Raw genomic sequence first — 27,684 nt, 5'->3', positions numbered from 1 at the left:
CCAGGGCTCCATAGGGCCAACTACACACACCCACTACAACTGCTCTACGCAATTCTCGGTTATTGCAGCCCTCTCCCGCTCTAAGGGGCCAGGAGACCCGGGGCCACCATTGTGCTGCACCGGTGTCTCGGTCTATCCTTTTGTCCCGCCTATCTCAACCTTCCCTGTTCAGTCTCTCAGGAAATCCTTAAGCGTCTGGGCCATTGAGAAGTCTGCTCTTTTTTCTAGTTATGGCCAGAGATTTGTGTGTTTCTGTATCAGTTCCCTCATCAGTTCTACGATTCTCTAGATTTGGGGCAGTGGCAGGAGCCTGCAGCACATACTGCTCAGCCCGACATCTGAAACCATCACATTCAGAATCAACCTTAAACTGAGCCTCGGGAGCAACATCCAGGCTACGCAGGAATTAGACAACACACTGGCGCTTAGCAAACTGCATTCCCAGGCTTCTTTAACTACCGGCTTCTGTCAGCCAATGGGAGGCCCTGACGGGAGCGGATGAGGGAGGGGCCAAGGAAGACCCCTGGATGACGTCTTAAACCGCACATGTGAGTGGCTCCTCAGTGGCCACACCTCCTGTTCGGCAGCGTTCCTTGTGGGCCAGCCCTTGCTGGTCACTCCAGACCACAGATTTTCTTAATAGTACCTGCGCCTGGGGTCCCTGCAGTCCTACTGCTGTTCCTGAACTCTGGAGTACTTCATCATTTCCTGTTTACCTTCTCAACAATGCTATCTTCTGTGCAATTTCTTATATTAAATTCTTTCTGTTGAAAGGCCTAGAGTGGTTTTGTTTTCCTAAATTCTGAAGAAACGTTTTCTAAGATAATAATTGGCAATTCCTTCCTTGGAAGGGAAAGGAAAAACACAGTGAAGAAAATCTCAGCTTTGTTAAGCTCTCAATATCTGAGATAACCCAAGTTATTTAAAGAAGTGAAGGGAATTTTTTTAAATGTGAATTTTTGGAAATATATCCTCCTTTACTGCAAGTATGGTACAAAGTAGCTTTGCAAGGAAAGCCTCAGAGCAGCGGTTCTCAATCTGTGGGTCGACCCACAGGAACTGTATTAAAGGGCGCAGCATTAGGGAGGCTGAAAACCACTGCCTTAGAGGCCTATTATGCTATTAAACAGGGTTCTAGAATTAGGAAACGCTATCCAGGAGGAGTGAAAACTTAGACCATAACAGAAACCTTGCATAAGGCTTCTCAAGCTTTAGACCCACTCCAGGAACCACTGTGAAATAGTTGAAGGAAACTTTTACTACTTTGACCATCTCTCTTATTTACCATTTTCTCTGTGGAGAGAGGCTTAGGTGAAATGGTAGGCTATCTTTATGTGGCTTTTTTCTTACTTGGAAATAGAGAATGCTACTGCCCTCTAGCCTAGTGCCCTCCAGAAATGCTTACTAAATAGCGCAGAAATGACAAGAAAGCCCATCACAGTGGCTTGTGATCAGAGAGGAGAGCCACATTGTACCACCAATATGCCATATGGCTGCAAAGCTAAAGGCTCTGAAAGACTTTGCACTCGCATAAAGCCCTGAATACCTGCTTTCATTCCCAGTTCCAGTGTTTGAGCTGCAATATATGGGCCATCTATTTAATAAAAGAGAAAGCTTACTTTGGCATGGGATAAATTGGTGCTTGAAGCAAGATGCTGTTTAATACAAAGGATGTTTCTTGAATTCCTTTCAGATCTGAGCTCCACCGCTTAACAGTGCTTGGTGTGTGTGTGTTTTAAAATTGCATGACTATTATACAATCCCTTTTATTCAGCTGGCATGAGAAGGATATTCCCATCCTCTTTATGCTCTGTTCTTTACTTCCTCCTCCAAGCTGAGGCGGCAAAAACACTGCCAGCCTTATCCAGCTTTTCATGGAAAGCCGCCACTCTTAACTGGCGCCTACATGCAATTTCAGACTGTCCCAGGGGAACTTTATGCTTTGAGGTGAATTCATAATGTTAAGGCCAACAAAGAAGTTAACATAAACTTTCACTGTTAAAAAGGAAGAAAAAGTCTGTAGGCTTACTGAAGGAGCTCTGCTTCTGTGAGTGCCTCTGTCCTCCGTTCCCCAGTGACGATGGCTAGTTCATCCTTCAGCTCCTGGATTTCCTTTTGTAGCCGGATAATCATCTACAAATGGGGAGGAGGCAGAGGAAATGTCAGCTTCGCATTAAGGTGAATTTGGCAGCAGAGGACATGTATCTTTTAAAATTATCAACTATTGTAAAGACACAAAAATGTATGATGATATAAAAAGCCAATACACCTACCAGCCAGCTTTGTTAAATCTTAACATTTTGTCAAAATTGTTCTAGAAAACAACTCTTGTTCTAGAAAACCACATCTATCTTTATTTGCAGACAATTTTATTGCTTATATAGACATTCAAATAACAAATAAAAGATAACTGATGTAACAGGATCCCCCTTTTCCTTTTCCTATACCCCGCCCCTCCTTCCTGGCGGGATCACTGCACTGCCTTTAACGGGTATCATTGCTGCACACGTTTTCCTATATTTGCTCCAGATGTATGTGTGTACCATAAATAACGTATGGGATCATTTTTGCATTCCTTACATTTTATGTAAATGTTACATGACAGCATGTAATTGCAACATGTTTTTTCCCCCTCACATTATGTTTCTGAACTTACATTGCTTCATGTGGCTCTACTTCATTAATTTTCATGGGTATCTAGTATTTCAGTAGAGGAATGTATCATAATTTGTTTGCTCATGTTTTTTGTCGATGCACATTTAGGATTTTTGCTTTTGTTATTGCAGTGTTACCGTGAACGTCATGACTCTCTTTGGATACACCTGTGAGAGTTTCTCTACAGGTGCACGTGGAACCAGGATTTCCTGGTTGTGGAGTCTGTGCATCTCGACTTTGCAACATATTGTCAAACAGCTCTTCAGAGCAGTTGTGCAAATGTACATTCCTCTCAACTTTATACGGATTTTTCCCTGCATTTTTGTCACTATGTAATATTGACAGATATCTTAATTTTGCCCATCTGGTAGGTATATAATGATATATCATCTTAATTCTAATTTATATTTTTGTGATTATTAGTGAGGCTGGTCATCTTTGCACATACACATAGTTATATATGTGCCATTTGGGTTTCTTCACTTGAGAATTATTTATTCATTCTTGCTAATGTTTCAATTGACTTTTCTTTTCCTTATTGATTTGTAGGCTTCTTTATATATTCTAGATGTGTCTTTTTTGTTGATTTTTATGTAATTCATCTGTTTTATCCCCAATATATGTCATGTTTTTCACTTTGTGGTATTTCTTTTGTTAAAGTTCTGAATTTTAATATAATCTAAATAGCAACTTTTTTCTTTCTGTGTTGTACTTCTGTGTTTTCTTAAAGAAGCCATTAGCAATATATTCCTATATGATCTTTTTAAAGCTTTGATTTAGGTGGATTTTATTTTGTGTGAAATAGGAATTAAATTTTAATTTATTTTTTATATGGCTAACCATACAAGATTTGCTACTATGTTAAATAACATATTTACACATATAAGTGTGTCTGTTATTGGGCTATTGATGAAAAACATTTGCTATTTGACTATAAGTATGACAATACCACACTATTTTAATTACTATAGTTTGAGAAATTTAGACATCTAGATAAGACAAATCCCTGCCATTTTATTCTTTTTCCAAAATAGACTCAACTATTCTTGGCCATTTGCTTTTCCATACAAATTTTAGACACAGCTTCTCAAATTCTACCAAGAGCCCTTCTCAAATTTTAACTGGGATTGTATTTAATGAAAAGGCTACTTTGGTAAGGCTTATTGAATTAATGGCATTAAATCATTCTATCCATAAACATGGTATCTCTTGCCATAGATTCCTTTCTCTAAAGATTTATGTTTTTCTCAATAAATATCTTATAGGCGGTGCCTGTGGCTCAGTGAGTAGGGCGCCGGCCCCATATATTGAGGGTGGCGGGTTCAAACCTGGCCCCGGCCAAACTGCAACCAAAAAATAGCCGGGCGTTGTGGTGGGCGCCTGTGGTCCCAGCTGCTTGGGAGGCTGAGGCAAGAGAATTGCTTAAGCCCAGGAGTTGGAGGTTGCTGTGAGCTGTGTGATGCCACGGCACTCTACCAAGGGCCATAAAGTGAGACTCTGTCTCTATAAAAAAAAAATAATAAAATAAAAAAATATCTTATATATATCCTTAATTATATTTTATACCAGGTATTTAAGGGTTATGTTGATATTGTAAATGGAATTTCCATAAAATTATATTTTCTCATTATTGGCTTCTGGTGTGTAAGAAAGCAATTCATTTTTTATGTATGGATTATGTAACAAATGTTTTTCTGAACTTTTTTTTGGTTCTGTTGATCATTAAATACTTTTGGATGCTCCATATAAACATAAAATTGTCTGCAAGTAATGATGTTTTTATTCTTTTCTATTTCTCATACATTTTATTTCTTGTTATTGTCTCATTGTCCTAAGGCATTCTTGTTTTTATCCCTTCTAACATTTCACCCTTAAAATGATGTTGATTATCATTTGTGGTCAATGTCCTTAACAGATTTAAAGATGTTCAGTTATATTCAGACTTCGATGAGTTTTTTCAAAGTATGGATGTTTAATGTTCTTAAATACTTTTCCTGCAACTAATGATGAGATTATACAAATTTTCTCTTTTAAACTATGAATTAAGTCATCTTAATTCGTAAGATTATTTTTTTAGTATGAGCTATTTCAGATGTACAAAATGGTATAAAAATACCTTGTATCCATTACTTAGCTTAAGTGAACACCACGTATCCACTACTTAAGAAATAAAACATAACAAACCCTTCTGAAACTCTCACCCCACATAGCCTTCCCCATTATGTTATTCTAAATTTGGTTTTAATTTTTATCATTTTTTTCTTTGACTACACATTGATATATTTTCTAGTGATAAATTATCCTTAAATTCCTAAAATGAGCCCAACTAGGTCATGATATCACATAACTTATGATCATAATATGAAGTTCTTGAAACAAAAGTTAGCAGGCTGAATTCAGCTTTTATTTATTCTTTAATATTTGGTATTACTCCTAACTTCCTTTTTTTTAAAGGAAAACTATAGGGTATAGCCATTGTTTTCTTCCTTCCTTTTCTCCCCGACCCCTGCCTCCTGCATTCCCCTTTCCTTCCTTCCTTCCCATTCCTTTCTCTCCTTTGGGTATCTTTGCTCATTTCCTAACTTCTTTGCTCGGAGGTTTTCCAACGAAGGCAGTTGTAAAATTTGAGCTTCAAACCCATGTGAAGTAGAGGCTAGGGTTTCAAATTTTTACAGAAACTATTTTTTGTTGTACCTGGGGTTCAGTCTAAGGCAGACGAGTTTCCCTAACATCTCCCAATGCCAGTAGCTATCATTTTGGTTTTTGTTTTTTCCCCGGTGCAGCCTTGCACTGGCTTATGTTGAGGAGAGGAGAAGATATCTTACGTTCAATACCCATCTCACAAAACCCCAGGCCTTTGACTTCTATTCCTTTGTTAAAGTTCTACCCCTTCACTCTAGACAACTACAGTCTCAGCTTTGTTTCTGGGCCCACGAGAATTCTCTTACTTCTTTTTAACCTGAGATATGTATTTCAAAGATGCCTATGAAATTTTATGGAGGTGACTTTCAAGTTATCTGAACCACATCAATAGGACTAGGAATCACAAAAAAACATGATACTGAGTACTTTGGACATGTCAGTGACCCTAGAATTTTATTTATATGTACAAGATAGTGTGGATTTTATTTGCTTCTTTTCAAAAACATTTTCAGTATTATCAAGCTACACAGAATAAAAATCCTGAGACAAGAACTTTGTGAGTAATTCATTTTTACCCTCTTCTACTAAATTAATGCCATATTTCTACTTACTTAGGCTTTTAGGGTCAAATCTTATATCAAATTATTTTTCTATCTTATTGAATAGAAATCTCAAAAGTAAGCCAAATTTTCATGGCTTTGAGATTAGTATAGCCACACCCTGTCATCAAATTATTGCAGGAACTCTGGAATTAAAGCCATCCATAGAAGATTTTGGCCCAGTTACCACAGACTCTTGTTCACAGGTCTTTAATCACCTTGTCTTTGTGAGGTGCCAATGCTTGTAAAGAAAGCAAGGCACTCCTTGGTATACTGATCAGAAAGGGCTGGTTCCACATTTGCCATTAAATTTCAAGAGATAGGGAATCCCTAACCAAGTTTTGTCTTGGGTGGTCTGTGGGATAAATTCTCAATCATCACTTGTGTTTCAGACAAGCTCCATACATGAAATAATGAATGGTAATGTCGGTTTTCAGAAGCAAATATTAGAGACCAGGAAATGACACTTGTGAGTTACCAGGTTATTCTGCACCAGGAAGACCTCAACATTCGATGATCAGCTCTTAGCTCTGACTCTGGGTTTCTCTTTCCTTTAAATCACTCAGATTTACATCAAACATATGATAATATTCACTTTTTTTCCAAATTCTTCAGGTTCCTTCAAAGAAAAGTCACTCTCACCAAATTTAAAGAAAAAATATCCTTCAGTGTCTAATGTGTTTATTTTCCTTAAATTATGGACTAATTTTTGTCTTTAAGCTAATTGCTTTGTTACTGTCTTCATCACTCTTCGCAGCAGTGCCACAGGGTTGACGGAACGGCAAGGACAGCAAAGAGCCGCATCTGAGGAGCTCAGTCCCACCTGACTCGTCCTTCACGTTCCATCTCCTTCTCCCAGCTGGAGTGCTGTGATGCTGGTATCTGACCAGCAACTTTACTGGAAACAGCCTGCCTCACCCACTGGTTTCTCTCCAGGAGAGAAGTGGTGTGAAAACAGATAGCCTTCCCTTCTATCTTTCAATTCCAGGGTTCCAGGGGCGGCAAAGGTAAACAATGAAGAAGAAGTACTAATGTGGACAACAATGACTCTGAATTTGAGAAATCGTAAATGAAACCCTGCTGCTAAGATTTCACATCTTTTTTTATTATTAATTTCTGTAAGCTTATTTTCTAGAGATGTAAGGAAAGCTGAGTGATGTGAAAAATAACAATCTCAATTAGAGAATTTTACAAAATTAACATATTTTATTCTAGCATTTTCAGTGTTGGAATGAGTTGATTTAGTGTTGCATTTCATTTATAGAAAACCAACAAAACAGAAAAAAAGAGAAAATATCTGCATTTATAATGACTAGTTGAATCACGTAATGGATAAATTTATTTTCTTAGAAAAGATGCTTTGATTAAGTAATATTTATTGTTAAAAAACTAGAAGGTTGGCAGTTGTTCCATGGATCAAACACATAATTGAGTTTTTTTGTTTGTTTGTTTGTTTTAGACAGAATCTCACTCTGTTCCCCAGGCTAGAGTGCCCATGGCATCAGCCTAACTCACAGCAACTTCAAACTCCTGGGCTTAAGTGTTTCCTGCTTCAGTATTCTGAGTAGCTGGGACTACAGGTGCCTACCACAATGCCTAGCTAATTTTTCTGTTTTTAGTAGAGGAGCATCTCACTCTTGCTAATGTTGGTTTTGAACTCCTAAGCTCAAAGGATCCTCCTGCCTTAGCCTTCCAGAGTGCTAGGATTATAGGCATAAGCCACAATGTCTGCCCCCCCACCAACTGATTTTTAAAATCTCTAGAGTAAGTAACAGAACAGTTATGCAAAATACGGTTTTCTTTATAAACCATTAGCTTTATTTATAAGCTTTGTTTATAAGCTTTGTATAAAAGATGGCCAATTATTGTCTCTAGAAAATCAAACTGATGTATTTTGAAGTGCTAGCTCCTGCATATAAATATATTAATAACTGATATGATTCTGCTGAATGAGTGCTCCAGATGTACTACACATCTTCCTCGTGAAGCAGTGGGGAACTACAGGTAAAAAAAGCCCACGCTCTTGAGTAGGCTGTCGGGGTTTGATGTCAGTGCAGTAACTCTGAGCCAGGGTTAACATCTTTGTGCCTCAGTTTTGTTATCCGTAAAGTGATAGAAGCAGCATCCACTCACAAAGTTTTTTGAAAATTAAAGAGTTAATACATTTCAAGCACTGAGAATATTGCCTGATACAGAGTAAGTGCCCCCGCAAGTGTTGGCTAACCTTTGATATACTTTTGATTTTAACATGATCAGTTAAAGGTGCTCACCAGTCTGGGATCAATTTCTTCATTAAGAACAGCTTCATTCTTTATCAGTGCCACTCGTTGTGCAAATCTACAGGTAGATATAGACTCCTACGAAAGCAAAATAGCTTCTGAAAATACAGTAGAACCCCCATAGTAGACCACTTCCCCATACTGACCACCTCCGTAAGTTGACCTGATTCTCACAGACTGGACATGCACCATATCTGTGTATCAGTACAGTAGGCCTAATCCTTAGGTCGACCACCTCTGTATGTTGACCAGTTTGATACATTCCTTGGGCGGTCAGCTTACAGAGGTTCTATTGTATTGTGTACAGATATTTCTCTCTAAATAAAACAATTTATATTCACAGAAAAAAGATGTACCCCTAAAGAGTAATGTATGTAAAAAAACACAATGAAGACCAATGCCTCCAAATGAAGCTTGGACATTATTTTTTAATCAAGATTTTGCTTTGGCTTAATAAAATGGCCAATGCCAAAAAAATTGGAGGTCCTAATATCTTAAGTGGCAACTGGTACGTAGTATAAGTTTCCAACTATTGATCTGTTAAACCAAAATTATATACGAGGTCTGACAATTATGTTCACGAACTTGCCACCATGCACTTACATGGGCAGCACTGTAAACAACCCCATAAGGGCTCATAACCTTGTGTAGCAGGGTCTCACAGTTCCGTTCTTGTTGAGGGTTCATAACCTTGCGTAGCAGGGTCTCACAGCTGTGTTCTTGTCGAGGGTTCATAACCTTGTGTAGCAGGGTCTCACAGCTCCGTTCTTGCCAAGGGTTCATAACCTTGTGCAGCAGGGTCTCACAGCTATGTTCTTGTCGAGGGCTCATAACCTTGTGTAGCAGGGTCTCACAGCTGCGTTCTTGTCGAGGGTTCATAACCTTGCGTAGCAGGGTCTCACAGCTGTTTCTCGTCAACATGTGGTGGTGTCTTGCTGAGTGGTGTTCATTAGTATTGTTCCATGTTTTTGTGTGACATTGTGAGAATGTTGGAGCTTGAATTAGAACAATGAATATACACTAAATTTGTTGTTCAATGTGGCAAGAGTAGAAGTGAAACTTGTTAGTCCAAGTTTATGGGGATAATGCCCAGTGTACAAATGGATTAAACCTTTCTCTGAGGGGAGTGAAAGCATCATTGATGAAGAGAGGTCAGCGTGGCCAGTAACAAGCAGAACTGATGAAAACACTGGAAAAATTCTTTGAATTGTTCATTAAAAGCACTGGCTTACTGTAACACCAATAGAGAAACAAGAAAATCTGAAGTGAAAATCTTGGCATAACAAAGGTGTGTGCAAAAATGGGCTCTTGCATCACAACAATGCACCAGCTTACACAGCATTGTCTGTGAGGGAGTTTTTAGGCACTAAAAAAATAGTAACTATATTGGAACACCCTCCCTACTCACCTGATCTGGTCCCAAATGACTATTTTCTTTACACAAATACAAGGGAAATATTGAAAGAAGGATATTTTGATGACTTTCAGGACATTGAGGGTAATACAAAGACAGCTCTGATAGCCATCCCAGAGCGAGTTCCAAAATTGCTTTGAAGGGTGAACTAGGTGCTGGCATCGGTGCACAGCTTCCCAAGGGGAGCCCTGCAAAGGCGTTTGCAGTGATATTCAGCAGTGCTCGCTTCAGCAGCACATATACTAAAATTGGAATGATACGGAGAAGATTAGCATGGCCCCTGCGCAAGGATGTAGTGACATTCAGCAGTGAAGTATGTAGCAGTTTTTTTTAGTGAACTTAATTATCTGACCTCGTATATAAATCATAAATATAGCAGGTAGTATAATCCACAAATATGACATACTATAAAATAAATATTCATAATAGACCAAAAGAAAGGCTTTTCAAGATATCTTAGCATGGAAAGCTTGGCCTTGTTTTGAGAACTTTACTAACACTGTTTCCTCTTTTGAGGTGTGTCTGGATCCCCAACACTAAACTGAAATACATAGAACGTCCGCTGGCTCTACAGAAACCCATTCAGCGGCTCACCCCTGCTGCAGCAATCTGGTGTCACATCCAGAGATGCATCTAGGAACAAAGGTCAAAGGTATCTCCAAGGTATCCAGATCTTAGTAATCAGGACCAAACTGAGCAAGAGGCTGAAGGGCTGACTCTCTCATTTCTCAGAGTCAGGTAGCTAACACAGCAGCAGGCCTTCCAGAATTTGTGTATGAGGCTTCTTCAAACTATCCGGGGCTATGTGAAGTCAGTTCTCCATTGAGGTAATAATGATGCTGGCAACTAACCCGAAGCCATGAACTCTGTAAGGCATTTATTTCTAAAGGCATATCTCAACCCAGCTGAACAAATAGAAACCCACCCAGGACCTCACTCCAACTCATGAACTAGCAGTAAAATCCAGATTAAGATCTCCAGAAAGAAAAAAACAACATACATCAATATTCCTTTTCTCTAATGAGAGTGTTGCAATCATAGTTGTCATGCAGTTCCCTCCCAAACTGTCTCTTAGGACGCTGGTCATCATGGAGTTCCTGTAAGGAATGTGTGAACGGTGCTTCTCTGAAAGGGCAATGATAACCTGCAGCAAAATAGAAAAATAATGGCATTAACTTAGTAGAAAATGTATACTTGACAAATAAGTGAGCTCCAGTAGCAAGAAAAATGCAAAAAGAAATAATAACTAAATGCAGGAGGACACTCAAAACATGTGCATGGATAAATAGCTTAGCAACATTTGATACAAAAATGGTAAGTGTAGCATAAACGTAGCAGTGTAAACTCTACAATGGCAGATGAAATAACTTGTGTAGAATTGGATACACTATTATTCTGTTTTCAGTTATTGAATCATTAATATAAAAACACAAGAATAAATCATGCCTCATTACTTGAATTCTAACAAATTGGACAATATGCCCTCCCTCCAAGGTAGAAGAGGGAGAAGCAGAGACAAGAGCTATGGCGAGAAGTATAGGACAGTGGGTCCCAGATGCTGGGGCAAGGCTGTCTTGGAACATGTGCTAGTCTCACCAGGGGACATCACACGACATCTCTGCCTCAATCTCCTTATCTATGAAATAGAGATAAAAACAGTGCCTCCCTCACACGCAGTTGGGATGATTAAAAGAGTTAAAACGTGTAAATGACTTTGAGTAGAACCTGTGATAAGTGCCATATCCCTGTTTGCTATTGCTGTGAGTGGTGGGGCAGTTCACCTTTATTTGACTCTGGCTTGCTCGTCTGACTCTCAATGAGGTTCTTAGGTACTTAATAGGAAAGTACTAGAGGGATGGATGACCAGTGGATAAAAAGCGGCTGGCCTTGTCCTAGAGAGAAGCACCAGGGCACAGGGTTACCCCAGACAGCTAAATCCAGCTCTAGGATTTCCATAGCAAAGAAGAAAGCATCAGTTACCCACAAACTGTGTCATCAAGGGCATTACAAGATTCTGGCTCCCCAAAAACCTCTGTCAACACTTGCCATAGTTGCCCCTTCCTCTCAGGTCCTAATTTCCATCACCAGAACTCTTTAACTCCTTTGGTTTACAATACAAGATGGGACCACTGCTTTCTGAAGGTCGTTTTAAAGAAAGCACGCAGCTGTACCACTAGTCTCATTTTAAATTCATGACCACAGATATCCTTATAATCCAGAAAATCGGAAATCTCTCTCTCAAAAACCACTTTTCCACTCTCAGAAATGAGCCCTTCACTCCTTCTTTTTACTCAAACCTCCATCCGCCCTCTCCTCCTCTCACCACTTTCCATTTGAGCTGATGGCTACACTTCTACCGGATACAAAGCAACTGACCAGAACTGCCTTGTGCCTCTGTCACCAAATCCCTTGTCTACTCCACCCTTCACCTTGTTACTGTCCTTCTCTAGTCTAAGGCCACTCTCCATCCACTCCCTCTTCTGTTCTCACTTACTTTGCCCCTACAATGGCCTCCTCTCTCTTCCGAATTAATTTCTCTCTCTCTCATCTGGGCAATTCCCATTCTGCATGCCACTACACCACTTAACTAAGGTGGCTCTTGCCAAGGTCATCAGCATCCTCCATTGTACGGAAAGCACTGACTGCCATCTTATTAGACTTGTGAGTCAGATGAGCACTCAACGTAGGCTCTCATTGCCTACACTGGAAATTGCCTTATTCACTAAGTAATTGGAACACCACAGTTTCCTGGTTTTCAACTTTCCCCCCAAACTAGTTAATGAGTGTTTCCTTTTATTTTCACAAATTATAAATATTGGAGTGTTCAGGGAAAGCCCTTGTGAGTAAATAAAATTTGAGCAAAGATTTGAATGATAAGAAGTGGGAAGCTGTATGAAAGTCTGGGGTAAGAGCACTCCGAGTAAAAGGAACAGCAAGTTCAAGGGCTTTGATGTGGGGACGAGCGTGGCATGTTGGAGGCCACCACAGGCAAGGGGGACATTACAGGACGTGAGGTCAGATAGGGAGACAAGGACCGGGTCACGCAGGAGCTGGGTTGCTGTTCTAAGTGTAGTGGGAAGCAGGTGGAAGGTTCTGAGTAGGGGAGTGACTTGACATAAAGTAACATTTTATAAAGATTCCTCTGGCTGCTGTGTGGAGAATAGATCATGGAAGGGCAAAAGTAGAAGCAGGGAGACTAATCCAAAGCCTTGCACAGTTGTCCACATAAGGAATCACAGAGGCTCGAACTGGAGTAGTGGTAAGAAGAGGTGGTAAGAAGTGGTCCAGGTCTTGGTAAGTTATGTAGCTAAACACAATAGAAAGTTCTGAAGGATTGGGCACTGGGGGAGAAGGCAAATGGCCTGAGCAAGGGGGGACGTGGTAGGGCCACTGATAATGATGGGTAAGGTCTAGGAAAGAATCAGGCTTGGATGCAGAAAGGAGAGAACATCAAGAATGGAATTCCAGATAGACATGCAGGGTTGTCAAGGAGAAGCTCCGAGAAGACTGATGGCATAAACTGGAAACACACAGGACCCGGAGGCATCGAGAAGCCAGGGGAGTGACTGGGATGACAGAGAGAGAGTGTCGATAAGAAAAGAGGATCAAGAACCGAGTGCTGGGACACTCCAACAAGTAAGCAAATATAATTTTAAATAGCAACAAGTATCACTTCTCATCTTTTGGTTAAGATTAAGTGTAAATAGTGACAAGTACCAGAGAAAAATACAGTAGAAGGCTTACAAGCTAACCCCCAGCCCAGGGTTTAGGGTCAGAATCCAGCTTCTCCATTTGTGTGATCTCAGGCAAACCTCCTATATTTATTAGCCTTGGTTCCCTCACTGCATATGTGGGATTAGAACAGCTATCTCACAGAAATGTTTTAAAGATCAATAGAGATCATTTCTGCAATAGTTCTTAGAAAAACGAAAAGCATTCAGTGTTGTGGAGGAGTCTTTAGGAAATATTGTTTATCTTCTCTTTGAGTCTAATTTTCATCATAAAAACTCAGTCTTGAGCCATATCTCTACAAGAGGACCCTGAGCAGGTACGTTGTCAGCTCTCAAGGAGCTTTAGGAGCCAGGGAGCTTTAGGAACCAGGGAGCTTTAGGAGTGCCATAATAAGCCCAGCCCTCTTGGAGCAGCTACAAATCTTCAGAGAGACTCAAAAATGGCAGGTATTTAGGAAAGAGATGGAGGTAGGTCATTCTTTGCGGGGCTGATGTGAATTCTTTAAATTGGGCAGGAACCAAATGATCTGAATGGCATGAGGAAGACAGTGGTCATATTATATAATCTGACTTTTTAAATATTTACTTGCATTTTGGAATTCACATTTAAATATAATGACAGATATTCTTGAAGGCATTCTTTAAGTGACAAAGATTGGAACCTCACATGATACTTAATAGTATCTCCAAGTACCTAGAAACTGTTCCTGGAAACAATAATTCAATTTACCGTTTAACGAGTTAAACAGATTGTCATTAAAGAGCTCAGAAGGGAGTGGATAATGATCCTCTGAAAACTGACAAAGATTTGGAGTGGTTAGAATTGGCATTGTAGCCATTAGTTTTTCTCTTGAAACAACACATTTAGCTAAAGCCGGATGGAAACTGAAGCTCTGAACAAGTCGCACTTGTGTTGGCTGCAGCCCCGATGCCATCTCTGGAGTGGGGAGAGGAGACGCTTGACGTTCAGGCTGACAGAGACCAGGGGTCACACCTGGAGCACCGGGCGAGGTTCAGGACAAGGATGCACATCTCCCTTCCTCAACTTCTAGGGCCAAGATGTACCCTGTTATTGTGGCTTAAAATGTTTTTGAGGGAACTTTTTGGAAAAAGTACAGCATATACAGGGAAAACTCCAAAACCAACAAGACTTTGGCAAACAGCAAGTTACTCACTTATGAGCACAGACAAGTGCATTCAGCTCAGACTCCACCTTCTAGCAGACGCTCACCTTCCCAACGGGTGTGAGGTCTCACCATTATGACCAGAAGGGCAAGGACAGTTCTGCATGGATTTCTAGATCAGTTCAGATTAATGTCAGACAGGTTACCAGACTATTTCCCATCCCTTCTCTATCTCATATAGTGAAACTGAGGCAGGGAGATGTAATTCATTACCAATAATCTTACGGATTTCTATTACGGCTTTTGTCTCACTATATTGTTTGTCTGCTTTGCTGTTTTGCTAGATGACATGATAGCTCAGCCCTCTCCTCAGTCACACATTTATCCCCATTGCCTAACATAACTCATGGCACCCAGTGCACAATCACAATTGGCTGAATGAATGAATGAAGCTATTCACCTAGATTGTGCTATACATTCTCATTAGCCACATGATAAAGTACCTAGAGAGAATTTGGTTATAAAAGTCCTTGAATTCTGTTGTTTTATTATCTTCCTACTCTTACTATTATTTGCATTCCTATGTGCTCCTTGGTTCTCTATCATTTATCTATTTCTGTGTGAAATTCCAAACCCTCCCTTCCACCCCCTTCCTGCTCTCCAGCAGTTGCTCCTAAGATCCACTCAGCCTCTCACACCCCTGCCACATCCTGCAGTTTCTCTCCCCTCTCCACTATCGCGTGCTGAACCTCCTCTTTTCCCGTGAAGACACTTGTATACCAGTGTAAATAGTTAATGACTAGAGTGAATCGGTGGGTGAAGATGAAACAGATAAATGACATTCAGAGAGCCAAGGGCCAATGACATGTGAAAGTCATTGAGACCTGAGCTAATCGGTCCCCCTGGGCTGGAGCTGAGAGCTGTGATGCTCACGGTTCCCATGCCTAACACACTGTAACCCCATCCATGTCTCACTCATCCTCCCAGCCTCCCAGGCTCTCAGAGGACTGTCCTTAACTCCCACCTCCTCAGTCACCCCATCACCACCTCCCCTCACTCCTTTTACTTGCTTATCACAGCTCTCACCCAAATTCCAGACACATACTCAATGGTTACTTATTTAACGCACATCTCCCTACAATGGACCATGAGATTTTTGGAACAAGGGCTGTTTCTATTTGGTTCACCACGGTGCTCCAGGGCCTAGCACAGCCTTCTTTGTTAGATAAATAAATTAAAAATAAAAAAAATCAAATGCCTAATAGCCACCAAGACTACTCACATGAGGCTGATATTACAATAATTTTGCAGAGAAGAAATGTGGAGAGAGGAATAGCTTTAATGACATGTAGCAGCTTGCAAAGGTTATGTAGAATAAAGGAAAAGAAAGACCTAGGAACAGAACATTTCTCTTGAGTGATTACAATTGGTGGGAAGTCTGTTTCAACTGATGAATGTAATTCTGTATGAACAGATGGACACAATAGAAATTAAAGCAGACAGTACTACTATCTGAAACAAGTGGGTATATTTTTTTGAAATAAAGCACTTTGAATACAGTCCATTATGTTTTCATATCAATGTTCTGTAAGTGTGCTATTAAGTAAAAAGCTCTGTTAAGTATAAGTAGTATGTAATATTTGAGCAAGAGCGAGCTCAGGAATGTTGACTCTTGTCAAAAACACTAAAATGATCTGAATGCCAAGCAGGCCTTAATCTCTGGGTGCTGCATTGCTGGGATTCATCTGGTTGGAACCTAACCAGAGGTGCCTTTTCCAAATAGAGTCTCTTAGGTTTCTCTGAATCTGCTTTTTCAGCCAAGATGACCATTACAAAGCATTTAACAGTGGGACATCAGTCTCAAAAGGATTAATTAGGTAGTTTAAAAAAGTCTCATTCTGTTTTTTCTCAAATATTTTAGCCCCCCAACAGTCATTAACAAGTCCTCTGCCTCACCAATATACTCTGTACTTCTCCACTCCAATTTTGATCATCTTTCTCTTTTAGACTTGGGGATTAGTTGTCATGTTTAACATTCAACTCACAGACAGCACTTATACCCATAAAGCTAAATAGAACTTGAGAAATCCTCTAATTCAATATATTCGTTTTAGTGAAGATTTTTTCTGGAAAATTTTTTTAGTTAAATTCAGATAAGCTTCCTCTGCCTTTTCAGTCAAATTCAGAAATTAAAAATACAGCGCACACTAGGGCGGATTATAGTCAACTTGGGGTGAAAGAAGGGAGGGAAAGCTAAGGCTAAGAAAATAATTGCAGGGTCAAAATTACCAACCAGACGAAGTTACTGTTGTCATAGTTAATCTACTAGCCTGAAAACAGACATGAGGCCATTTATAACCTGTATCCAAACCTACTACTAATTTTACAATAAGGCAATAAACGATAAGTGAAAAAAGACAATGGAGCCAAGCAAATCTAGGTTCCAATCCTCACCCAATCCCTCCCTGGGTAACCCTGGGAGGCCTTTGGAAGACCTGGATTTTAAAATTTCTAAGATAGGGGTAATTAACTAACACCTACAATGCAGGGCTGTTGTGACGTTTGAATAAAATGGTATATACACAGGAGGCTGAGGCAAAAGGAACACTTGCCAGGAATACAAAGTTATAGGCAGCTATGATCATGCCACTGAAGTCCAGCCAGGAAAACTGAATGAGGCACTGTCTCAAAAAAATGGAATAAAATATGCTAGTAGACATGCCAGTGTTCATAGCAATGTTGTTCATAATAGCCAGAAGGTAAAACAACCCAACTGTCCATCAATAGAACAAGGGATGAACAACTTGTAGCATGTACATATAATTAGATATGATTCAGACATGAAATTCTGATACTTGATACAACACGGATGAATCTTGAAAATATGCTAATTGAAAAAAGCCAGACACAAAGGGATGAATATTCCACGATTACACTTATATGAGAAATCTAGAATAGGCAAATTCACAGAGGTAGAAAGCAGAATTGAGGTTACTAGAGACTAAGGGTACAGGGAAATGAAAAGTTTCTGTTTGGGGTTATGAAAAAATTCAGAAAAGGATGGTTGCACAATTTTGTCAATGTAATTAATGCCACTGAGTTGCATACTTAATAATGATATCAGTAGTAACTTTTATGTTATATATATACTACCACAATAAAAAAAGAAAAGAAACAAAGATGCTAGCAGAGTGTGTGATGCACAGTACGCGGTCAACAAATGAGCTCTAGTTACACCCCATTGTGCCCATTTTACCTGCTCTAGGTAATGCAGGGACAAGTTGATATACTTTGCCTCTGTTAGAAGCTGGCCTCCTACTCCAGTCTTTGCAACTCGCTCTGAACCAGCCAAGTCAACCAAATGGAGTTTGGCGTGTCGTACTATTGCGGATCCTGGTTCCTTGCTTGACAAATGAATAGTGAAAATGCAGTGGGAACGGGTTGAAGCTTGGTTCATAGGAGTCTGTAGAAGAGCAATCGCAGAACAAAAATAATTGGAACAAGGAGAAACTTTGAACAATATAAAAATATTTAAATTTGTATTTCTAATGATAATACATTTCCTATGACCCCTCACACTGTCAAATGGAGCAAAACCACTTAGAATTGTGATCCTTAAAGTAAGTTTTTTCAATGTATTACCTCTTGGATTACTGGTAACTAGATGGGTGATTCATAAAATGTGAAAAGAATTCTGATGAGGTAAAAATTGAGTTCCCTTACTGATAGATAACTGTATTTCATTACCTGACCATAATGGATACCATGACATCGGTTAGCTACATTGAAAATGCTTAATGTCAATCTCATGGGAAAAGAAAATGCATTATCACAATTGTAAACACGATCCACAGACAAAGATGCCTACCATCACCCTACTATTCAACCCTAAACCAGAGATCCTAACTCATATAATACAAGAAAAAGAAATAGGCATGGTATGGTAGGAAAAGAAGAGCTTAGAATACTCTTATGCATGGAAGAATGTGATGGTCCACACAGAAAATTTAAGAACATTTCCAAGCAAACTGTTAAGAACTAAAAAGTTTGGCAGGGTTGCTGGATCTGTGAACAATATGTAAAATCATCAAAGATCTAATAACCCAGCAACAATTAATCAAGAAATATGATATTATTCACAATTCCCAAAGACAATAAGATAATAAAGAATTAAGTGTAAAAAAGATGTATGATTTATAAGGAAAATAATAAAATATTAAAGACACAAAAATCCCTGAATATGTGGTGTGTCAGATACTAATATACAATTTCATAAGTGAAAAAACTCAAAGTTAATCTACGTACAAATATCTATATATTAACCTATACATTCAATGCAATTGAAATAAAAATGCCACAGGTTTTCTTTACAGAGAAAGGCAAATTGATTCTAAAAATCACAGGGAGAAGAAAATGTTCAACTGAAATGAGAAGTAATTATGTGAGAGAAGAACAAGGAAGGCCACTTGTCCCCTGTCCATCAGGGTTACCACAGAGATGCAGTCCTGGGAATAGTGTGGGAGTGGGAGTGGGAGCAGGCGGCTAGTCAGGGAGAGAGGCGCCATCACGCCACAGCTGAGATTGGGCTGGAGCACCCAGCTATTCACCTTGAAAAACTAAATTTAGATTGCTTTCTTACACTACACATGCAAATAAATCTCAGAATGGATTAAAGATTTAAAGTTAGATAACACAACCGTAATACCAATGCAAGAAAATATGGAAGCGTACTGTCATCAACCTGCAGGGGAAACAGACACTTTAAAGAGAAGACATAAAACATAAAAGTGAATTGATTTACAATATTTGACCAAAATAAGTCAACATTTAAAAACTTTTGTGTGAAAAAAAAAAACAAAAAACTTTTGTGTGGGCTGGGCAAGGTGGTTCATGCCTACACTTTGGGAGGCCAAGGTAAGGCAGGTGGATTGCTTGAGCTTGGGAGTTCAAGACCAGACTAAGCAAGAGTGAGACACCACACCCCACCCCCTCTATCCCTATCCCCATCTCTACTAAAAATAGAAAAATTAGCCAGGCATGGTGGTTCAGGCTTATAGTTCCAGCTACTCAGGAGGCTGAGGCAAGAGAATTGCTAAAGCCTAAGAGTTGGAGGCTGCTGTGAGTTATGACACCATGGCACTCTACCCTGGGTGACAAAGTAAGACTCTGTCTCAAATAAATAACAAAAAATAAAAATAAAAACTTCTATGTGATAAGATCTACCATAAGGTTAAAACACTAGGAGAAGATATGTATTTGCAATAAATATGGCTGACAAAGGATTAATATTTAAAATAAAGAACTCCCACAAATGAATAAGGAAAGGATAAACAACTCAGAAAAAATGGGCAAAGGATATGAACAGGCAACTCATGAAAAACTGGGAGTGGTTAATAAATATTTGGAAAAAACGATCAAATTCCTAAATAAACAGGAATACATAACTTAGAACCACAGATTAAACTATTTCACACCCACCAGACTGGCAAAATTTTACATACTAAAGTCTAAAAAAACAAGCGTTGGTGAAGATATAAGGAAACGAGAACTCTTATATACTACTGGTGAAAACACAAGTTGAGAAAAATTTTTGAGACAATATATGGCAAAGTTGCAAATACATATCACCTACAAGCCAGCTATCGACTACTGGGTATGTAAGGACAACTCTTGGGCAGGTACACCAGGAGATATATATAAAGACATTCACTGCAGTATTATTTGGTATAGCAAGAAATTGGATAAGATGTACAACCTAAATGGACATCTGTGTCAGAAAAAAATTAATAAACTGGGATAATTCAAACCACAGAGAAGTTAAAATGAAACAACTTTTGGAAAGATTGATATGGACAGATTTCTAAATAGTATGGTGAGGGAAAAAAGCAACTTAAAGAATAATATGAACACGATGGTAGGATTTATATAATTAAAAAGCAATTTTACCTCTCATTCATGAAGCTATGACTCAGATCATTGAAAATATAAAAATGTGGACCAGAAGGATACAGCAAATTAATAATAGTGGTTGCCTTAGTGAGTGATGAAAGTGAAAAATCAAAAAAGAGACTTCGGCTTTATCTGCAATACACTAAATCTTTTACTTAAAAATCATTAGAAGCAAATCCTGTATTGTAAAAGCATGGGCGTTGGTCACATTTGTCTCTGACTTTTTGGGGTTTTACCTTTTTTTTTTTACAAGAAAGAAATTAATATGATGCGAGTGATAGGTTTGCAATGTCATCCTCTCAGACAACAAAAAACTAAAAAATATTCCAAATGAGTATTCACATAAGTTAATATGTTCAGATCTCCACCTTTGCAAAATAGGATTTAACCAAAGAATTTCAATATGGTTGCACATGTATGCAGATAGGGAAACATGTTTGGATATGATTTAATCAGAAATTCTTTCTGTAAATATATAATTTCTTGATATATATTGTAGTTGATTTACACCAACTAGGAAAATACACAGATGTCAAAATGCTGGCATAGTTTTGGTGATGATGATGTAGCTGGTGAGTTGAATAGGCTGAAAACTTTGCCCATGACTTGTTGCCACAATCTCTCTCCCCAGACCTAGCCAGGGTGGCAAAGAACTGTGCATGGAAAACCACAAACTCAAATTTAGAACCTAAGTTGAGGTGTTTTGGAAGTGACTGTAAGTTATTTGCAGAACTTAAACACGGGTTTCATTTCGCTGCTCTATTCACACGACAGTCCATCCTACAGTGCTGCAAGGACAGTTCAATTGACAATCAATGTAAACAAGTAGCACAGAGACTGGCCTCAACAGCTGCCTTCAGCTTCCAGACCAACATGCTGAAGCCACAATAAAATGTGGACCATTAACAGATATTGGAAGAGTGTGCTCATTTCAAAAGCATATGAGATTTACATAAACTAAAACTCCATATTCTGGAGTCTGTAATTAAAATGCGGTAACATGCTGTACACGTCCATGCCTACAGTTTTGCAACTTCTCATAAATATTTTCTGCATGAAGTAGCAGTTGGTGTCCTCTTAGATAAAACTTTTTCAAACCTCAGGAAACATTCTTTACATGGAGCTTTGAAAGTGTGATTGGATACACCGGTGTCCGCTCTGTGTTTTTTACAGATGACTCTAGGTCTCATAGGCACGGCCTTACACGTTTGTCCTTTTAAAGGTAAAATTGTATTAAAACGTTTCTGAAACTGCCTGAGAACAGATGGCACCATTTAGGCAGATTCATTCAAATTTAAGCACACGTTTTAAACAAATGTGCTTCTGGCACCCGAGATTGTGCTGTTGGAAAAACCCCGGTGATGATGAATCATCTGCACGCAGAGAGCTTCCACCTTTCCTATCATCTGTGCACACAACTGTGTCAGGCAGGGGAGAGGCCAGAAGGAAAATGAGACACGGACCTTGCCCTCAAGGAACTTAAATTCTCGTCAGGATCTAAAGCCAAATGTGTGAAGTGAGAGTGAACGTGAAATGAGACAGCCAAAATATGCAGGGAAGAGTCTGTTCTCAGCACTGAGCATCCTGATTCTCTAGGAAAAGCCCGAGAATGTGAGTCTTTCCCCCATTCTGGGAGCTCTCCGCCCTCTGCCCACCCTCTGGTTTCTAGAATCGAATACTCTCCAGGTCCTTCCTCCCCCGCTACCTGCTCTATCTTCTTTTCCCTTACTGCACCCTCTTCTCTTCAGTCACTAGAAATAGGTGCCCTATGCTCCGCTCACCGTATTTCTCGGCCCTGGGAACTCATCTTCCATAGCTCCAGTCCTCATTGTATAACATGCACCTGATCCCTACGTGTGGCTCCTCGACTGAATCCAAACTTTGCAGAACAAATCCCTTTAGTAAAAGGGCTTGTTCTGTAAAATTTGAGTTCAGTCAAAAGGCCACCCTCAAGGATCCAGAAGGCCACATGTGGTCCCGAGGCCGCAGGTTCCCCACCCCTCCACTTACTAAGTGTGGAAAACACAGCCGTGGCATACCATGCCAACTCAGTACCCAGTGAACACCACTGAAGCCAGTCACCAACCCCAGAACAAATAGTATTATGATTTTGCGCAAAACCCTGGGTATATTTACATATCGTTGCACAAGTAACTAAATACTTTAGTCACACTGTCTGAATGGTCTTTTATTAAGTTCTTTTCTTTTGGTGTGTGGCTGGGGTAGATGTATTTGCTGCACTCACTGGACACCTTCATGCATTTGTGGTCTTTCCTGCGGGGACGAAGGTGACAGCCACCTTTTTGGGGGTCAGCTTTTCTCTGCTTGTCTCATAACTCTTCCTTTTGGTTTGGTTAGAACCGTTCCTCTTGTCACCACCTCTTCTTCTTGACTGCGCTCCTGTCACAAAGAGCCACTGCCATTCCACATGTTTTTGTGAAGACTATGTGCACTGGGGGCAGGGATTCTTATGTTTCCTAGGCAGGACTGTTGTGCCAAACCTTTCAGAAATTATTTTCTTCCTGATTGTTTCTTCAAATGAAGTTGTAAGGAGTGGCTCTTTGTTTCCCGAAAAATCACATACAAATCGTATGCTTTAATAAATGCATCAATGTACAAAGTTATGATTTAATAAAAAATAATTTTTAAAAATGTCAACGATGTTGGAGGAACTTGCCGGGGGCTAGTGCTGAGAGGACAGGAATGCATTCTCATGCACTTCTCAAGTACATCGACACCTGCTTTAGTAGCACCATGAACATGAATTACATCAGGCTTGTTATCTGTCACTTTCACATCTTCATGCTGCATGGAAAGTAGCTGCCTTTCCTGTCTTTGGGACATAACTTACTAATGTCACATAGGGAGAGAAAGCAAATCTTACTGCACCAGATGGAGAGCTTTTCATTGATGCTGGCCTGAGTTTTATCAGCAAATCCCTTTTATCACTGCAAACAGTACCAACTGTGATTATATTCTTTTGAATCAAGTTGAAAGCCAGGGTGATGGAGGTAAATTTTCTGTCCACAGTAATACATCTTCTGGATGGATCCAAATGACAGCTCTGAACCAGTCTTTTGACAATCTTAGAGCCACTGTTGTAATTTCTCAGAAGGTTCTCTGATTTCCCTGCATATAGCTTTGCTGCAAAACAGTAGTTTGTAGAAGAATCACACAAAAGATTCCCTGCAATTCCATACCTCCCAGGTTGAGTTGGGATGTAAAACTGAATGGAGAGGGCCCATGGAAAGACATCAATTCCCTATTGACAGTGATAGGCTTGAGAGAATGGTAGTAAAGTGAGAGGTTATTTTTAATCGTGTTCCAAAGCTCTCAAACTGGAACAAACTCATCACACTGTCCATGAGCTTCACATATTGCAGCATCATCAAAACATAGACATTTCAGTAAGGGTCACTCTGTGTGTTCTGAAAACCCAGCACGATAAACTGGAAAGTTCTCCTCACTGAAAAGATCTCAGACACTGTCTTTGTTTTATCAGCACACACCATAATTTAGAAGAATTCCAATTGGTTCTAGTATTTCTTCTTTTACAAAATTGCCAGAATTTTAGATGAATATATCCTTACATCACTCTTTGACTAGATGTAGTTTCTGGTTTGTAAACTTGATAATTACATCCACAGTTTCATTATCGATCAGTAGTTGGCAAGTAGAGTGTGGGGTTCTATTCCCGACTGTACTCCTGGTTGAGTCCCCCTATTAGAGAACTATCATCTCCCCGGATCCTTCATTGGCTGTGAGCTCTGTATCTTCCCTGATGGTGCTGTCCTCTGAGCTGTCGGCAGCTCTGTTTTTACAACCAGGCATGGTCTTCTTCTGTCAGGCTCCATGTTTTGCATTTCTTCTCCGTCATCACCTTCTTCCTCTTCACTCTCTTCCTCAGAATGAATAATTCCACCTTCCACCTCTACAAATTATTTTTATTCACTATCTGAACTAGTGAAAATGTCTCATCATTTCCTTCAAAATATGACATTATCAGTTCTTCCTCTATCTCAGCTACTGAAAAATTATATTGCCTCTTCATCATGTTTGTGTCTGTAAAAAAAAGTCAATCATTGCTTGACATGAATGGAATTATGGAATTATCAGAAACTCTATATTTTTAGACATACATACCTTGATCTTCACCAAACATAAATACACCGTTTACTAACTTCACTATGAAAAACACTTAGAGGAAAAATAGAAATGACAGCTTTTCCTGGAAAAGAGAGTGCACCTCCTTGCTGCCAATGAGAGAAGTGTCAAGAACTGGTGATCCAAGAGGGCTGAAATGCCAAAGTGTCATGGATAGGAGGGCTTAGGTCTAATAACAAATGACATAAATGGTGAAACCACAACCCCTTGCATATACAAAATCACAGTGGGGCTGGACTGTGACCCTACCATTGGTATGAGACTGTTGTTAATCTAATTTACATGAAGTAATTTTGATTTTCATGTCTCTGGATCTACTTTGCTGCAGAGTTGGTTACTGAGTGAAGTGGTCTGTGAACTGTAAAACGTCTTACCAATGTGACTGCTGATATTCACTCTATTCAGATGCCTCCTGTACCCTGATTTCCTACCTTGATTATTCTCTACACCAGATTGGAATGTCCAACAGCTTGACTGATAATTGTCACCAAAGTGCCTTGCCAGCATCTTGAACATAATGTTCCTCTAAAACTTCCTTTCTCTGTGTCCCATGGACACATATCCAATCCATCCTACTCCTGTAAAACTTACCTCCATTGGCCTCCACCTCCATCGTCAACCTCTCCCTTGAGTTGCTGCAGTCTCTACTCTGTAGTCTCTTCATATTTGCTCACGACAGCTTATATTGTTCTCCACCCCTCAAAGTAATATTTTAAAAGGTAAATTTGATTAACGTGCATACTATCTACGTCCCTGAATTAAACTCTCATGCTTCCTGAGACTAAATATCTCTATTTCCTTCAACTGTGTCTTATGCAACTACTTATTAAAATCCTTTTTAAACATAGTACTTTGAATTGAATATAGAGGACATTGGACGTATTACTTCCCTGGAATCTGGGAAATCTAAATCAAATATTGCCAGTAAGTAGCACATGAAGTGTTATTATGCCAGATTTGCTCCAGCCTCTATCTACACTCTGAAATTTCTTTGGGAAACACACACACAGTTTATGTGATGCCTGCATTTGCTCAGTTTATGTCCAATTGTTACAATCTATTGGATCTTGACTTTTTCCAATTTTGTGCTATCTATAAATGAAAATATCTGTATATCTTCATCTAAACAATTTGTAAGACATTGAGGGAATAGAGCAGAACAACATTCCATGAAGACTACTGCTGCTCTCCAGTCTGTTAGTTAACAGTTATGGGTATTTTACAATTGGCTTCAATCCAAGTTCTTTCACACACATATCTTTAATTTCTCTTTGTGTCCTCAAGGTTATTTTGAGGTTATTTTGAGAGATTTTGTTAAATAAATTGAATACATTTGATCTACAAAATGTTATAACCCTCTGAGAGTGAGTCAAATCAGTTTAAGGTGAACTCAATACTGACTCTTTCCTCATTGTTTACTGACTACAGAATATCCCAAAAGTCACCCCCAAAGTTGTCATACATAGGGAAAATGGGAACTTGTACCTAAATGTTCCTTTGTTAACAAAATATTCATTCCAAAATTTTACAAAGAGATGGCCAACACATAGAGAATATTTTGTAAAATTTTGGTATATTTTGCATACAAAGGTACATTTAGCTACAATTTCCCTATGTATGGTGACTTTTGAGGCAACTTTTGGGCTGCTGTATATTATTTAATAATCTTTTATAAGTTTATTATTTTAGGGCATGCTATCAAAAATATTAACTTGTTATTTTCCAAATATATTTTCTTTTGGAAAATTAAGAATAAATTATTTTCTTTTGTGGGGTGAAAATTTAAAAATCTAGACTCACTGGACCCCTTACAGATTTATCACAGCCTATGGTTGATGAAAGTTACTTTTCCTCTTTGTAATCTCCAATGTAGCAAAATCATACTTCTCACATACTTCTCTCTCATCCCTCTGAAAGGTTACCTACTTTATAAAGACTCTCCACTTTCCTCTTCCTCCCATCTAGACTCCAAGCTCCCTGAGGGCAGGGACTATGTCCTTTTCATCATTGTGACCTTAGCATAATATAGTAATGCTATGAGAAGTATGCTAATTTGTTGATTCTTGCTCATTTCTCCTGTTCTGAAACCTCTATGGAATGCTCCATCATTTCCAAAGGATTCTGTGACTACATCTGCAAAGTTTAAGTTTCACGGGCTAAGTTCATTTGAATCTAAAAATTAGAACTATTTGAAACAGCTAGGTTGACATAAATCTCCCTACCTATCTTGGGCTTCAATTATCTTGTGCCCGAACCTAGAATTTTGATCACTTCCCTCTACATCTTCAGCTGCCTTTTATCTTGCTTAGAACCTCCTCTGTTTGTCATTCAGGTATGTGATTTTCCTCATCATTCATAATGATTCATAATTTCCTCAAAATTATTTATCTTCATGAATTTTCTTGGACTATCCCCAGTTGTCATTAGTCACTGAACTGAAAAAGGACGTTTAACATTTGTGTATATAGTAGAAGGTTATTAATATCCAAACCTTGGAAGAATCCAAAGGATGGGTTATTCTAAATGGATTTTTAAATGTTGATTGAAAAATCCATTTGGAACATTGTTTAAAAAAACTATGATTTGCTACAGTGAGTAAGTGAAGGGTGATGGTGGGAGCTATTGGGTTGAAATGAATGTTTGGCGGCCAGTTCATTTTATGTGGGCTAAGCAGAGTGGTAAAGATTTTAAAAAGTGACTCAAAATTGACTCCATGCGACAATGGAGGCTTCCACATATTTACATAACAGGGACTTGGAGCAGCAATGTGGCTGTGGGAGGGAGGGTGAGCTGCTTTGCCAGGGCTCTGTGCCTTAGGTAGGATTAAGTGTAGATAACATCAATGCCTGCATTGTAGACTGGAGGGCAGCACGAAGACCCTTCTCCTAACGCTCTGTACACAGCAACCAGCCTGGCTTGGCTACCACTCTCAGAAGTTAACTTCATAGGTAAAGAAACTTCAAAGTTCATTGAATAAAATATTTTTCTCAGAGTAGGAGATATTTCTTGGCTGAAAAGGAAATTTGAAAAGAAATGATGATGCATATTTTTTCTGTGTTGTGTGTGGCTGTTCATTTTTAAGACTGAAATTTTGCTTTTGGGGCAAGAATCAATAAGTAAAATATG

General features: G+C 39.2%; 1 protein-coding gene and 1 non-coding gene across 2 annotated transcripts in view; one reads left to right on the top strand and one right to left on the bottom strand.

Moving 5' to 3' along the window:
• KIF6 (kinesin family member 6) overlaps window positions 1-27,684 on the bottom strand; it is a 344,907-nt gene that overhangs the window by 191,398 nt on the left and 125,825 nt on the right. The window contains exons 7-10 of the mRNA XM_053602779.1: window positions 17,702-17,908; window positions 10,591-10,734; window positions 8,168-8,254; window positions 2,030-2,133 (exon numbers count right to left, since the gene is read on the bottom strand). Of these exons, the coding sequence (XP_053458754.1) occupies window positions 2,030-2,133; window positions 8,168-8,254; window positions 10,591-10,734; window positions 17,702-17,908 (542 nt within the window). The remainder of the gene's footprint in view (window positions 1-2,029; window positions 2,134-8,167; window positions 8,255-10,590; window positions 10,735-17,701; window positions 17,909-27,684) is intronic.
• Window positions 9,809-9,920, top strand: LOC128595073 (U6 spliceosomal RNA). Its single transcript, XR_008382762.1, has one exon. It is a non-coding gene; the product is annotated as a U6 spliceosomal RNA (small nuclear RNA).

Source organism: Nycticebus coucang, chromosome 9 (assembly GCF_027406575.1).
Source record: "Nycticebus coucang isolate mNycCou1 chromosome 9, mNycCou1.pri, whole genome shotgun sequence".
NCBI lineage: Eukaryota > Metazoa > Chordata > Mammalia > Primates > Lorisidae > Nycticebus > Nycticebus coucang.
The sequence above is the reverse complement of the archived record's forward strand: the minus strand, read 5'-3'. Positions and strand labels throughout refer to the sequence as shown.